The sequence below is a fragment of the Zeugodacus cucurbitae genome, chromosome 4, assembly GCF_028554725.1.
Source record: "Zeugodacus cucurbitae isolate PBARC_wt_2022May chromosome 4, idZeuCucr1.2, whole genome shotgun sequence".
In the NCBI taxonomy this organism is placed as follows: domain Eukaryota; kingdom Metazoa; phylum Arthropoda; class Insecta; order Diptera; family Tephritidae; genus Zeugodacus; species Zeugodacus cucurbitae.
Window position 1 is genome coordinate 26,585,306 of NC_071669.1, and position 15,233 is coordinate 26,600,538.

At 35.3% G+C, this 15,233-nt stretch overlaps 2 protein-coding genes and 1 long non-coding RNA gene across 4 annotated transcripts; 2 read left to right on the forward strand and 1 right to left on the reverse strand.

Moving 5' to 3' along the window:
• Positions 1 to 6,090: 6,090 nt before the first annotated feature.
• On the forward strand, positions 6,091 to 6,618 carry LOC114804550 (uncharacterized). The gene is made up of 2 exons (XM_029043354.2): positions 6,091 to 6,325; positions 6,389 to 6,618. The coding sequence occupies exons 1-2, from the start codon at positions 6,214 to 6,216 to the stop codon at positions 6,418 to 6,420; spliced, it is 144 nt and encodes a 47-aa protein (XP_028899187.1). The 5' UTR covers positions 6,091 to 6,213; the 3' UTR covers positions 6,421 to 6,618.
• A 379-nt stretch (positions 6,619 to 6,997) lies between these two features.
• On the reverse strand, positions 6,998 to 9,074 carry LOC128921803 (uncharacterized). The gene is made up of 2 exons (XR_008471108.1): positions 8,038 to 9,074; positions 6,998 to 7,787 (listed from the first exon to the last, which is right to left on the reverse strand). It is a non-coding gene; the product is annotated as an uncharacterized LOC128921803 (long non-coding RNA).
• Positions 9,075 to 12,913: 3,839 nt separating this feature from the next.
• LOC105217037 (microfibril-associated glycoprotein 4) lies at positions 12,914 to 14,333 on the forward strand. 2 transcript variants are annotated; one of them, XM_054230191.1, is made up of 5 exons: positions 12,914 to 13,069; positions 13,147 to 13,241; positions 13,315 to 13,407; positions 13,474 to 14,055; positions 14,145 to 14,333. In XM_054230191.1, the coding sequence occupies exons 1-5, from the start codon at positions 12,980 to 12,982 to the stop codon at positions 14,281 to 14,283; spliced, it is 999 nt and encodes a 332-aa protein (XP_054086166.1). In that variant the 5' UTR covers positions 12,914 to 12,979; the 3' UTR covers positions 14,284 to 14,333. The 2 variants fall into 2 exon arrangements, with proteins under 2 accessions (XP_054086166.1, XP_011190147.2); XM_011191845.3 differs by having other exon boundaries at positions 12,915 to 13,075.
• Positions 14,334 to 15,233: the final 900 nt, after the last annotated feature.

A 15,233-nucleotide genomic window follows, 5' to 3' on the forward strand; every position in this document is an offset into this window, starting at 1 on the left:
AGGCGAAAAGAGGTCGAACTACACTCATTGACGAACCAATGACAGAGGAGGCGACCCAACAACAAAACAAGCGATCATGTATCAATACCCGAGCAAGAACAAATTTAATTGGTCAGTTCAAACGATCAATAATAACAAATGATGCTCCCAATACTGAAATGTTTGTAGCCACTGCAAAGTCGCCGTTAAGCACACTGCCAATGAAAGGGCCTGATAATAACCCAACAAAAACAAATCCATTGGAGGAACAATGGAATACAGTAGCTAAGAAAGCTAATAAGAAGTCTATTAAACTGCCAAAAACAAAGCCCCAAGCGATATTAATTTCAAAAAGAGGGTGCCTCACATATGCGGAGATTCTACGGAAAATCAAGTCCGACTCAACTCTTAGCAGATTCGGAAATATACAAAGATACGTAAAACGCAAAGTGCAGAAATGTTGCTACAATTTAGCGGAACAGGTATGCCAACCGACTCCCAAAACAATATGAGGAGATGCCTTGGCGATCAAGCCAGCGTTAAACTTCTGACCCAGGAGACTTGCAAAGACTTGGATGAAGTCACAAGCAAGGGAGAAGTTCTTTATGTCCTACAGAGAGAGTTAGGAAATTCAGAGCTGACGAACTCGGTAATCAAGAGTTTAAGAAAGTCCTACGGAGACACCCAAACAGCACTGGTTAAACTCCCCAATGAAGCAGCTAGACAGCTTCTGATGAATAAAAAGCTGAAAGTTGGTTGGGTATATTGCCGAGTTCGGGAATATAGACAACCACAACGATGTTTTAAATGTCTGGACTTTGGGCACACTGCGAAAACGTGCAAAAATGAAGAAAGGTCCAAACTCTGTAGAAGATGCGGCGAAGGTGAGCACCAGGCAAAGGACTGCAACAATAAGCCCAAATGTTGAAAGCACGTTCAGGTGAAATTGATCACTTCGCTGGTAGTGTCAGGTGCCCAGTTTACAAGAAAGCAGCTCAACAGGTCACATGAAGTTTTTACAACTTAATGCAAACCATTGCCAAGCGGCACACGACTTATTAAAACAGTCAGTTGCCGAAAAACAAATTGATGTGGTCCTATTAAGCGAACCGTATAAAATCGGCCAAGACTTAAATTGGATAAGTGACACACGAAATAAAGCGGCTATATGGAAATGTAACCCCAACTTTACTCATCTCGAATCACCCTTCTCTTCAGATGGATTTGTTCGCACAACTGTTAATAATTTTAATATATACAGCTGCTATATACCTCCCAGCATCAATGATGAAGAATATAAGCGTATTATCGATAACCTGGTGGCCGATGCCCGATGCAAAACAAAAGTAATAATAGCTGGCGATTTTAATGCCTGGGCTATCGAATGGGGATGCAAAAGAACCAATAGCAGAGGAAAGACCTTACTAGAAGCCTTTGCCTCTCTGGATCTAGTGCTCTTAAAAACAGGCAATCATTGTACTTTCAACAAAGGTGGTCAAAAATCGGTTATAGATTTAACTTTTGTACACTCAAGACTAGTATGTAGATCTCAATGGGAAATCAGTGACCACTACACTTTTAGTGATCACTATGTCATCATATTCGAGATAAATACTACACACGCACGTCAACGTTTACCGACCCAAAACAGAAGTACCTGGCGACCCAAAACATTCGACCCAGACCTCTTTGAAGAAGTATTTAGATCCACCACTATTTCCGACAATTTGTTGTTGGCTAACGAAGCTGCTGCCTCGATTATGAGTTGTATTAAGAACGCATGCGACGCTTCAATGTCCAAGCGATCTGTACGCTGCCACCACCATCCAGTGCATTGGTGGAACGAGACAATAGCTAACCTAGGCAAAGAATGCCAGCAAGCAAGGCGTTTATACCAAAGGTCACGTGGTACTCCCAATTATACCACTCTCCAAAGACATTTTAAAGACAAAAGAAAATTATTAAAACAGTCAATCAAAAAAAGTAAGCAGGAATGTTTCCATAAAATGTGCGACGACGTCGAAAACAACGCTTGGGGACTCGCATATAAAACGGTGATGGGAAAACTTCGCGTTCGCGGACAGATGCCAACCTCCCCTTCAGCAATTGGGAAAATAGATTCGGTACTCTTCCCAACCCGACCACAATTCCTTGAGGAGATCGTGAGAGTTCAACAAAGCCACACTATACCAGCTGTTTCGAATGAAGAAGTTCGAGAAGCATGTGATCGGTTGAACCCATCTAAAGCCCCAGGACTAGATGGAGTCCCGAATCTAGCGCTAAAAACAGCGATTTCAAGAAACATAGACCCTTTTCGAACAATGTATAATATATGCATTCAAGAAGGCCTCTTTCCCACCATATGGAAAATGCAAGAACTCATATTACTACCAAAACCGAATAAACCAATGACAGAACCGTCCCACTTCCGGCCCCTTTGCATGTTAGACTCCGCGGGGAAAGTTTTGGAGCGAATCATATACCAACGGCTAAATAAGGCAATCGACGACGTTGGTGGACTGTCCCCAAACCAATTCGGATTCAGGAAGGCAAGATCCACAACCGCAGCTGTAACCCTTTTAAAAACCTGGTCGAGCGGGCTATAAGCGGTAAAAGATGGAAAGGAGGCACTGTACAGTACTGTATGGTTGTAACTCTGGATGTTAAAAATGCCTTTAACTCGGCATCCTGGCAAAGTATACTAAGTGCACTAAAAAGCTTCTCCGTGCCTCTATACCTTTACAACATAATTGTAAGCTATTTCAAGGAAAGAACATTGAGCTACAATACAAATGAAGGCTCTAAAAAATATAAAGTCACTAGTGGAATACCCCAGGGATCTGTATTTGGGCCGCTACTCTGGAATATAATGTACGACGGAATACTGAGACTCAACGTACCCAAAAACGTTCATATAATCGGCTTTGCAGATGATATTGCTGTTGTTGTTATAGCAAAACACATTCACGATATAGTTCTGGTAACCAACAGGACAATAGCGTTAATAGGCGACTGGCTCGAAAATCACGGATTGACCCTAGCAGAGAGCAAGACCGAAGCGGTACTTAAAACCGGCAGAAAAGTCCGCGAAGTTGCCACGTTCAGGTAAACATTACTACACAACCAGCAATAAAATACTTGGGTATTATTCTTGATGCAAGGATGTCCTTTAAAGAAAAAGCTTCAAAAGTGTGCAGAGCTTTAACCCGTTTAATGCTCAATACTCGTGGGCGAAAGCAAAATAGAAGACGACTACTAGCTGGGGTACTTAAGTCCGTCTCGCTGTTCGGCGGCCAAATATGGGGGAAAGCCCTCGAAATAAAATCATATCGCCGTGGTCTTTTTTCTATATATGCTCGGCTTGGCTAGACCTCTTAGCCAAGGAGTTTCAGTATGTGATGAATGCACACGGCACACGGCACTAAAAAGAAGTGCCAGGACTGAAACGATAAATTGCTGGCAAAAACGCTGGGAAGACAGCGGAAACGGGCGTTGGACATTTCGTTTGATCCCCAACATTTAACCATGGTTAACTAGAACGCATGGTGAAGTGGATTTCCACCTAACTCAAATCCTCACAGGACATGGCTGCTTCCAAGCATATTTGAAACGATTCGTGCACGAAACTAACGATATATGCGATTATTGCGGAGGCGTAACCGTGGAAAATGTAGAACACACATTCTTCCATTGCTCGAAATATAACCATGAGAGGCGACCCAGCGAACAACGGCGGAGAAGTGAGCTGTTAAATACAACAAACAACTACGACTTGAACACACAAACCTTGACGTGACGGGAAGGGTTGGCGACGAACAATGTACGAGGCGGGGTAATAGACCAACAGAGGTGGGGCCAAGTAAATGCAACTTTTGACTGAATGCATTTTGACCATCACGTACGCATGAGTGTAACTCAACCATCCTCCCGACGTAATACTTGCCGGTGGTACCGGGGGGAACGGTACAGGACGGTAGGAGGTTTAGTTCGGATTAAAGTTACACACTGACATGGGGTTCAGGCTTTCGATGCTTCCTCCTCGTCAAAAAAAAAACTATATCATCATGTAATCTAAATACATCTACATACATAAGTATGTCTATGTAAACACCTTTGTGGGTATACATACAATGGCATAAAATTAAATAGTATAATAACTAGTTTGAGACTATCATAAAGATGTATACCGTAGAACCAATCGAATGGAACTACCTCACAACTGTCCACTATGAAACCGTTAAAAGTCGAATTGCAAAGTAAAGCATGTAATAGGTATTAAACTAAAACTAATATTTATGTATGTATGAGATTGGCGTGGAAACCGTTTAGATGGTTATAGCCGAATCGATGATAGCGCGTCACTGGCGGGAAAAAGCAGAACTAACGAAGTTTCTCCCCTGCAAGACGAGTAGAGTTACTTATCTTATGGTGTATTGGTTATCATTAAAGAAAGCTTGTATTATTTTTTTGGTATCTTTTGTTCTAGTAGCAGGAAAAAAGTTACCATTTCTCCTCTTTTACGGCATGTCGGTGTGATTATCTTGCTCGCTCTCTCTCATTGATTTTGGTGCCAATGCTGCATATGTCTTTCTGTTCTAATTTTTCTTTGTTTTGGAAAGGCATATGTCAGTCTGTGGCAGAGCCCCCTGTAGTAGTTTTTTTTTAATCAGCTATCTATCAGTGAAGACTGTTCGATTTATCATTTTCAGGGTAACCCTTTAATCACAGGTATTGGTCATTTGTTGGGTCACCGTTTCGTTACTTAAATTTGGTTCATTGGTCTTCATTCTATAGGACACCTACTTTTTCGTTTAAAAATGAAAAATTGAAATTGTTTTATAGTTATTTTTATTTATTTAATTGCATGAGGTATTTACATTTATAAATTAGTTTAATTTTGTTATATATTAAAATTAAAATTAAAATTAATTAATTTTTAAATATTAAAATTTCAGTAGAAAGTAAACTTTCATTTTTACAAACGTTTTTGCGGCTATCATTTATACATTGACAAAATTTACATATTTTACATATAAAGTTAGTATGAATTATTGAATTTTTCAAAAGTCTTATGTATTGATTTTTTGTGTTGTTATTCAATACAAATTAAATTTCACTACTATTACGATTGTCACAAATATTTGTACATTTAGTTGTATATAGATGCTAATTTAACAATCACAATATTGAAAATGTCAAATTGACCCGATAATCTGTAATTAAGAAACGAGATTTCCCATCAAAATTCCTCTCTGGATAATCCGAGATTATAAAATTATCTCGTTTTATACAACTAGATTTTCGGTGTTATTCCTCGTTTTATCAATAATTTTGCGAAGAAGAGGAGAAATGTCAAACGAAAATGTAAACAAAAATGGCCGACAGCGAGAGAAATATGTGTAATACAACAACAAATGCAACACATTTTAATATTGATATTCTCATTTGGCTATATGTAAATGGTTCGATTATTGAACGAGCTTTGAACGAGATTATTTTCATATGTAAACATGGATTTTGCATGGTTGAAAACACAAGTTTTCGAACGAAAACCCATTTTTTCAATTAAAACATATTTTCAATGTTGATCCGAACGTAGTATTAGTAACCCAAGTTAGGGCGTTTCGAGTCCTTTGCTCCTGGCTCAATTATGGAAATCATCAGACTGCTAATTATTGTATTATAATCAAATAAATACACACATACATATATGTTTATAACCACAGAAATGTTACAAAAACGCATTAAAATGTTTTTAAGAAAGTGAATTTTGTAGTGTACATAATTAATTATTTCGATACCCGATATACGGTAAAAATTGGTTAAAGTTGAAGGATTTTGTAGAGCGCTTAACTGAAAGTACATGTGTAATTGTGGTTCGCAGTTTGGAGTTCTTCAAATGTGATTTTACTATGAGAAATTCTCTAATTGCGCAACTCTTGGTGATATATTGTTCAATGCTGAAACGCATCCAAATTTTCATATACATTTCACCACTACCTGCATTCTTGCTATTCTATCAAAAGTAATTTGTTTAACTCGACTAATAACAAAATCGAACTACAACGGATTTTAACCAATACCTAATAATCGATTTTGCTCCAACGTTTTAGATTCGATAACGTAAAAATATCTAAATGGTTTGCTTCTCTAATTCAGTTGATGTTTATATAAAATAAACACGTGAATATTGTGTTTTCTGTACAAAAAGTGTGTAAAATTTATTAAAGAAATATGTTTCGCATGCCACCACAAATCGATCCCGCTGAGGAGAAGAAACGCATCCAAGCCGATGTCCGTAACAATTTTGTCTTCTTTGCAGCATTATGCGCTGCTATCAGAATTGGTATGTTAAACATAAAACAATTATGTATAAAAAAATATTGAATAGGTATTTTTCTCGTTGCAGCGCCTTTCGTTTTAGGTAAAATTCAAGCATAGCGTATATTTTAAACACGCTTGGTTATGGGACCAACAAGAACACATATTTCCGGCGTTTGAAGAATGAAACCATTTTAATCAAATTATTTTTATCAAAATCATTGTTATATGTTAAGCTCATCAAATAACTATTGTTGAAAACATTGAAATAAAAAAAAATAAATATATAGTAAGAGATTTGTTGTAATGAAACGTTAAGATTGAAGTTATTCTTTTGCTGAACGATTAATACGAAAATTCCAAAGGAAAAATTGTAAAATAATTAAATATTTATTGAGATTAATACATTTAACATTTTTTCACTACAATAAAGTGTTTTAAATTATTCGCAAATGTTAAAGTAATATCGATTGTTTATACCTATGTAAACTTCAAAGAATTAAATTTCGTGCAAAGATATGCAATAAATAAGAGTTCTTTGATGAGATGTATTATCTTTGAATTTTGAATTTTTGTAATTGTAATTGATTGCCGTTAAAAAAGATACAATATACATACATACATATATAATGTTTCAAAATGTACATTCATATAGAATTATACATACAAAAATGATCAAGATAAGGAGACGAGTTGAATTCTGTACGTATAAAGATAACTTGAGGAGACTTGGTACACATATTCCTTGGCAATAAGGGATGATTGCTATTGCATGTGGACGAAGTCGGACCATTCCAAAAAAAAGTGTAAAATCGAATAAAAACCACACCCACCCCCAATACAAGGCTATATTGGAAAAATACCACAAGTGCATTATCTTGCTAACAAAAACCGTCAGAAGCATTACTTTTTAAAGTAAAGATAGTACAGAATATCAAATTGGTATTAAGATTGGAAAAGGGGTGTGGGCGTACCCGCCTACCTTGGGGTAAAAACCCATATCTCCGGAAAAATTCGACCATTATTAATTGTTATGGTATAGAAACCGCCTAAACATATTTACAATTATTTTTGATTGGTAAATGTTTTTTTTCTACTACTACTACTAAATTAGTGCTACTATCAGTGTACCAAATCTTGTATTCAATTATATATTAATTTCATTTATTTTATTATGTGTTTTTCATTTTATACTTTGTTTAATACCCTAATAGCTTAAAATATCATACAGGAAAACGTCTGTCGGGTCCGCTACTATATATTCATAATATAATATATAGGCTTAATCGAAAAATATTATACACAAATATTTCGATTTCGAAAAAATGTTGTTTACCTATGATTGAATCACCCGGCAAAAATTAGTTTGGTGTAATGCCCATCCGAGTGATGTACAATGTAATTAACTACTAGAGTAAATTTATAATTTTTGGTTACATCCGAAGTTAGACCTTCTATACTAGTTGAATACAAAGTTGTCCCAATACCTGAAAATGTTTATATATATTTGAGCCATGTAAATTGCGATATTACCTATATAAATATATAAAAGAGTATAAATTATAATATTGTGACTTACAGACGGAAACCTCATATATTTAATTTTCCTTGCATATTTAATTGTACCATTGCATTGGCGTTTAAATGGTTCAATCAATTGGGTCTATCTAAAGTTGCTGCTTACATGGACGTACTTACTTTAAGATTAAGATTACAATTACATATATTAAAAATCACCTTTATGGGCGCATTTTTTTCATCCTATTTTAGTATAATTTGTTTAGAAGTGCCAATAATTTTTTTTAGAATTTTTTAAATTTGCCGAATATGATGATGGTATTTTCATTACGTCCTTTTGTCCTAATTCAGTAGATATGTTAGAAATATGTAACTGAGAGAGTATACATATGTACTAGGGCTCTTAAAATTATTCGATTAACCTGAAAACCGATTATTCGAATATCCGGTTTGTATCCGTTCATACGGATATTAACCGGTTAGCACTATTCGGTTAGTCGCAATGTTCCGACTATTCGAATAGTCGTTCTACTGCGGTTATTCGAATAGTTATTCTGACACTATTCGAATAAATGAAAATTGTTTGCAGTCTAAAAGCCTTTGGTATGACTGTCATAAAAAAATAGCGAGTTTTTTTGTTAGTTTTAATGTTTCACTTTTTTCAATAAAAATAAGAAAATTAATGAACTTGCACTATTCGAATAGTCGACAACGAACGGTTAACCGAATAGTCGAAAATGAGCGGTTAATCGAATAGTCGATGACTGACGAATATTATTATTCGCAAATTTTATTATGCAAACCGAATATTATTATTCGAATAATGCCCTATTCGGTTAGTCGATTAGTCGAATACCAAGAGCTCACATAGGTCGGCAAGGTATATCTCCCTTTGAACTTTTTACTGAACATACTACTTAATAGACATACATAGAACGTATGTATGTACATGCAATAAGGCTAAACATTTTGTTGGACGCGAAATGAAAGGACGAAGCATTTAAAGACTGAGATCTCTGCAGTCGTACTTCCGTGTATAGGGTGAATTGTACGCTAAACCGCAAGATAGCGGTTGTAGTTAAACGTTCGTCGAGTCAATTAAAAAAAAATTAACACAAAATGGAAGACAGATAAATAAAATACATTAAATATTTTTTTTACAAATACAGGGAACTTGTATAAGTCGAAGATCTCCATAGCACATTTGAATAGCGTTTAGAAATCAAATTTCATACAAATTTCCTTCCATAACTCAAACTTCTATTACTCGAAGTTGTCCATAACTCGAACTATTAAATTGACGATAGAAGTCAAATTTCCTTACATGAGTCGAACATTTCGACCAGGGCATAATACAAAAGTTAAAATTGTACTATCAAGGAATAATTTTAAAGGAGTCCCTATATTCGTATGAAGGCTAACAAATAATATGATATTATACTTATATATTTCATAAATCGTGTAACCAAGGCATGAGATACAGACGTCAAGAGCCAAAAAATAGCAAAGTGCAACAAACAAAATTACAGAATACATGTTTTAATGTATTTAAAAAAACTTTATGCGAAGTAAATAACTAAATCTGTGGGTAAATCTGTATTTTACATCTTTTTGAAATATTTATGTTTTAACGAAAATTTCTACAACTCGAAGTTTTTTTGTGGATTATGGTGATTCGAGTTAGAGAAGTACCATGTACATATATTAAAAACAAAAGTTGTTGTAACCAAAACCAACAATGATTTGAAAATCTGATTGAACTGATGGATAAATATACAGAAGCTGGGGGAAGCAAGATGTAATTCAGAAGCAGCAAAAATCAAATAAATCGATAGGACCTACTAGTCCCATAAATGTACTTTTTACAAAAGGAATTTAAAATATTAATTATGAAACTGCTTGCTCTTCTTCAGCCACTTCGCTCTAAAAAGCTTTTCTATAAAATTTAAAACCTCCTTAGAAGATTTCGAAAATCTAATACTATGTCCCGACGGACACTACATCGCTAGATTTAGGCTGTTTAACTTACTAACTCACTGTATTAACAATATTTCGCCATACAAAAATTACACTTTTAAATCACTTCACCGACGTTAAAATAATTTTCACTGGATTTGTGAAATTATCCTCAGCAAAGAAGTAGAGAGTGGCGCATAATTTCACACTTTTTTGGAAATGTTCGAGTGTAACCGAACATTTAATACCCTCGCAATTTATTTATGTAATCCTATTAAAACAAAACACAATTTGGACCAAATATTCGGCATAATATCCACCAGAATAGCGAAAATCATTATTTATAGTACATGGAAGCAGATGTAATTCTTAGACCATTTTCACTAATTTTCGTCACCAAGCTACACTATATCCAAGATTATACGTTCACTTAATTTTGCTAAAATATCTCACATATTAAACGATATACATATATGTATGTACATTATAAAGTCCACCGGAACTTTGAAAATCAGTATATGAGATGTATGGGGCTAGAAGAAGTATTAACCAGATTTTGTCCATTTTTGGCACACTATTATAAGCAAAACATCCCCTCTGAAATTCTTTAGAATATCTGAGAGATTTACCTATATTTTCGGTAAAAAATTGGTCACAAGTACTGAGGTCCCCATTTTCGGTATCAGGAGCTTTGGAAATGTATGCTCCTCTTTCGGCGATTTTTGATGGGCTATGCTAATAGAATATAAATGACGTACTTATACAAAATTTTATTTCGATACCTTCACTGGTGCTTAATTTATAGATTGTAAAGTTAACGAATCACATGGACCTCAAAATAGTGGTAAAGGAAAAATAGATGTGGTTGTGAACCGATTTCGCTAATTTTCAAACTTTAGTATTGAAATTAATCAAGATATGGTTTTTGGCCCATAGGTAAGCGGCGAAACGCCTACTTCAAAATTATTTTGTATATGTATTAATTTGAGTGCAGTCCTTCTGTACCATCTTTGCCATGAAATTTAAAGTTGCAGGTGTTTGTCTGAATTAAATAATTTTTAATGGGTTTCAACTAGGGCTCTTAAAATTATTCGATTAACCTGAAAACCGATTATTCGAATATCCGGTTTGTAACCGTTCGTACGAATATTAACCGGTTAGTACTAATCGATTAGTCGCAATATTACGACGAATAAGTGAAAATTGTTTGAAATCCAAGCAGCCTTTGATTTTTGTTTGTTTGTATTTTCGAAAATGTTAATTGTTCGCATTTTTCATGAGTTTCATATTTTTCAATAAACATAGAAATTTAATGAACTTTCACTATTCGAATAGTCGATGACTGACGATTATCCGAATAGTGCAAACCGAATATTATTATTTGAATAATGCCCTATTCGGTTAATTCGGTTAGTTGAATACCAAGAGCTCTAGTTTCAACATAACCTTTGTATGTGAGGTAGGTCTGGTTATAATCCGATTTCTTCCATTTTTATACTATTCAAGGAAATACATAAATGAAATGACTCTAGGTAGTTTTGTTGATAAAGCTTTAGTAGTTAACGAGATATGTACAAAAAACTTAGTAGGGGGCGGGGCCACGCACACTTCCCCAAAAAATTACATCCAATTATGCCCTTCCTAGTACGATTCTTTGTACCGAATTTTACTTTCATAACTTTTTTTATGATTTTGTTATGGCACTTTATGAGTTTTCAGTTTTGTGGGCGTAGCAGTGGTCTGGTTTCACCCATCTTCCTTCCTATGGTGCCAAGAAATACGTATGTATATCAAGTTTCATCAAGATATCTCAATTTTTACACAAGTTACTACTTTCAAAGCCGCACGGACGGACAGACAGACATCCAGATTTCACAACTACTCGTCACCCTGATCACTTTGGTATATACGACACTATATCTAACTCTTTTAGTTTTAGGGGTTACAAACAACCGTTATGTGACTAAAACTATTATACTCTCTTAGCAACTTTGTTGGGAGAGTATAAAAACAAAATGATTTCTTATTTATATCGAAAATAACTTATGAATCTGCAATAAATATTATTGAATATCTTATCAATTTCACTTAATGACGAATACTAATACAATTTTAAACCTAACATCTTCAGACGCAGTGAATTTCACAGGATTTAAAAGAGTACGAGTTTAGTGTCCGACCGATACCTAATTTTTGGCCGAAACCGATGCCGATTCTCTAATGAACAAATGTATATAGGAAAAATTAGTATACTAACAAAAGAAAATACAAAAAGAAATAACATCACAAATTATTTAAAAATTCAGTTCATTAAGAATTCTTTATTAATTTAATTAATATTCAACACTAAGTAAATTATTTTTATAATATATAGATATAAATAAAAGTTATTCGCATTTTCTCAAAACAAGTTGCTACGTCAGCAATATTAGCTTTTTACCTTTAAGGACAGAAATACAGATTTTTTGGGAGGTTCTTTTGCATCATCACATAATCCAGACCAGCACCAAAAGATTATTACCCGTTCCTGTCTATGGCGAATGATGTTGATTATGGAAATTTGTCTTAAGAGAAGCTTTTAAAAATATACTCCCAGTTTTTGGCCAATAGCAATAATGATTTCTATAAGAGTGGCATTATGAAATTATCTTCAAAATCTCAACAAATTGTTGAACATAACTGTGCATATTTGAAATAAATCTTTCTAAATATTGTAATAATAAATTTTATACAAGAATAATGAAGTTCTCTACGAGTTGTTATATTTATATAGGAAATTTGGATTAATCTGTATGTAAGTGATTGGCGTAGGCATCGCTTATAACCGAATTATAGCCGAATCAATAATAGCGTGCCATTCGTGCCATAGTTTATGAATCGATCATTGATATCCTATACAGAGCCGATATACATACATACATGTGTATGAATGACGACAAATAACACCCTTTATAATGAGGAGAGATTTTTAAATATTTCATCCTAACTGCATACTTCTAAGACTGCGCTTCCGCACTTGTTAAGTGCCATTTCAGTGTTAATATATGTATTATAATATTGACCCCGCTCTGATAATAAAAACCCCCGACACAGATTTGATAACAAATTAAAGCATATAAATAAGACAATTCGTCGCTTAAATGTGAGTATTTATAATGTAGTCAATATTTTTGTTTTACATTCAGTTTGATTGAAATTGTGGAGAATGGCGCATCGTTTTATATTTCTGTCCATTTTATGTGGACATCTTTTGTATTCCGTGAATTGTTCGACACCTATCCAAAGTAGCGCCAAGGTTGCGGTATTTACCTTTAAACCTACTTTTTTATTAAAACAAATTCAAATTATGTTTGATTTGCGCGTTCCTTTTAGCCATTTCTCACCTATCTTTGCGATGATGATTTATTGAAAAGTGCGGTCAACAAGGTGGAGCACTTGAGCCTTAAATTGGAAAATTATAATTTACGGTAAGAAGTATTATTTATTTATTAAATATTAATATGGCTTCAAAGTATTTCTTTCAAATATTTTATATCTCAGCATGCAAAGTGAATTGATAGCAATGAAGGAGCAACTTCTACATGAAGTAAAAACTAATCTGGAATTATTTGATTTGAAAACTACAACTAAGTGGCAAGCATATGATTTATATTGCTATATACGTACAATAATGACATAAATTATAATTTTTTACGTAAGCAATGAAGCCAATAAAAACCTAGAAACAGTGTCCCCAGCAACGAAGAAGCCCTCATCTTGTACTGAAGCGATGCGTACGGAAAACGGCAAATATGCAGCGAGTGGCGTTTATGAACTTTACTTACCTGCATACCTCCATAACGCATTCCATGTATACTGCCTTCGAGACCCCAATGGTGGCGAACCATGGACTATAATTCAACGTCGTCAAAGCAATGACACCGACTTCTATCGTGGGTGGATTGAGTATGAACAGGGTTTCGGCGATTTGAATGCAAATTTTTTCCTCGGCTTAGAAAAAATACATGCCCTGACACATTCGCAACCACATGAGCTTTGGTTTGAATTAGAGGATTTTCAAAATGAGAAACGTGTCGCTAGTTATGAGAGTTTCGCCATTGGCAATGCTCAGGATAAATATGAATTAATTGCACTTGGGCAATATACAGGCACAGCCGGTGATTCGTTCACAGCGCATCGCGGCGAAAAATTCACCACTAAAGATAGTCATAATGACAAGCATAGCGAGAACTGTGCAGTACTTTATACGGGCGCTTGGTGGTATCAGAAATGTCATTCCAGGTAATAATTATTATATGTGTTGTATGTAAAAACAATTATATATATATATATTGATTGCATGAGGTTCTCAAATTATGTATCACTTACAGCAATCTAAACGGCCTATATTTAGGAGGAGAATTTCCAAAAGATAAGTATGCTAAAGGTATGGTGTGGTATGCCTGGCGTGGGCATTATTATTCACTCAAATACACACATATGGCTATAAGACCAAAATATTATAATTGAAATATTTTCCATAATAAATAAATATTTATTTATATAATAGTTAAATGAAACTTCTTGTTTTTCTTTTAATCCATATGAAAATATTTTTAATTTTTTAAAATTCGGTGGATTAATTTGTATGTATGTAATTGGCGTTGAACCGTTTAGTCGGTTATAGCCGAATCGATGAGAGCGCGTCACACCTCTCTTTCCTTCGCAGTTCGACGCCAGTTGGAGATTCCAACGGAGTGGATGCCTTCCCCTTCCTCGGCTTCCTCCGGCGGGTACCGCATCGAACACTTTCAGAGCTGGAGTGTTTTCGCCCATTCGGACAACATGACACTGAACTATGTCAATGTCGTCGTATAACTCGTACAGCTCATCGTTCCATCGTCTGCGGTATTCGCCGTTGCCAATGTTCTTAGGACCATAAATTTTGCGCAAAATTTTCCTCTCGAAAACTCCTAGTGTCGTCTCATCTGATGTTGACATCGTCCAAGCTTCTGCACCATAAAGCAGGACGGGAATGATAAGCGACTTGTAGAGTTTCATTTGGTTCGCCGCGAGAGAACTTTACTTTTCAATTGCCTACTCAGTCCAAAGTAGCACCTGTTGGCAAGATGGATTTTGCGCTGAATTTCGAGGCTGACATTGTTGGAGTTGTTGATATTGGTTCCCAGGTATACGAAATTATCTACGACTTCGAAGTTATGACTGTCAACAGTGACGTGGGAGCCAAGGCGCGAATGCGCCGACTGTTTGCTTGATGACAGGAGATATTTCGTCTTGTCCTCATTCACCTCCAGACCCATCGCTTCGCCTCCTTATCCATGCGGGAAAAAGCAAAACAAACGGCGCGGTTGTTGCTTCCGATGATATCAATATCATCGGTGTACGCCAGCAGCTGTACACTCTTATAGACGATTGTTAAAGAAGTCACATGATAGTGAGTCACCTTGTCTGAAAACTCG

Bases quoted from the DNA above. Each gene is read 5' to 3' on its own strand.
- LOC105217037 (XM_011191845.3), top strand. From the start codon at position 12,980: ATGGCGCATCGTTTTATATTTCTGTCCATTTTATGTGGACATCTTTTG. The intron at 13,242-13,314 runs GTAAGAAGTATT...TTTATATCTCAG, and splicing joins TTGGAAAATTATAATTTACG to CATGCAAAGTGAATTGATAG. The intron at 14,056-14,144 runs GTAATAATTATT...TATCACTTACAG, and splicing joins TATCAGAAATGTCATTCCAG to CAATCTAAACGGCCTATATT.
- LOC114804550 (XM_029043354.2), top strand. From the start codon at position 6,214: ATGTTTCGCATGCCACCACAAATCGATCCCGCTGAGGAGAAGAAACGC. The intron at 6,326-6,388 runs GTATGTTAAACA...TTCTCGTTGCAG, and splicing joins ATGCGCTGCTATCAGAATTG to CGCCTTTCGTTTTAGGTAAA.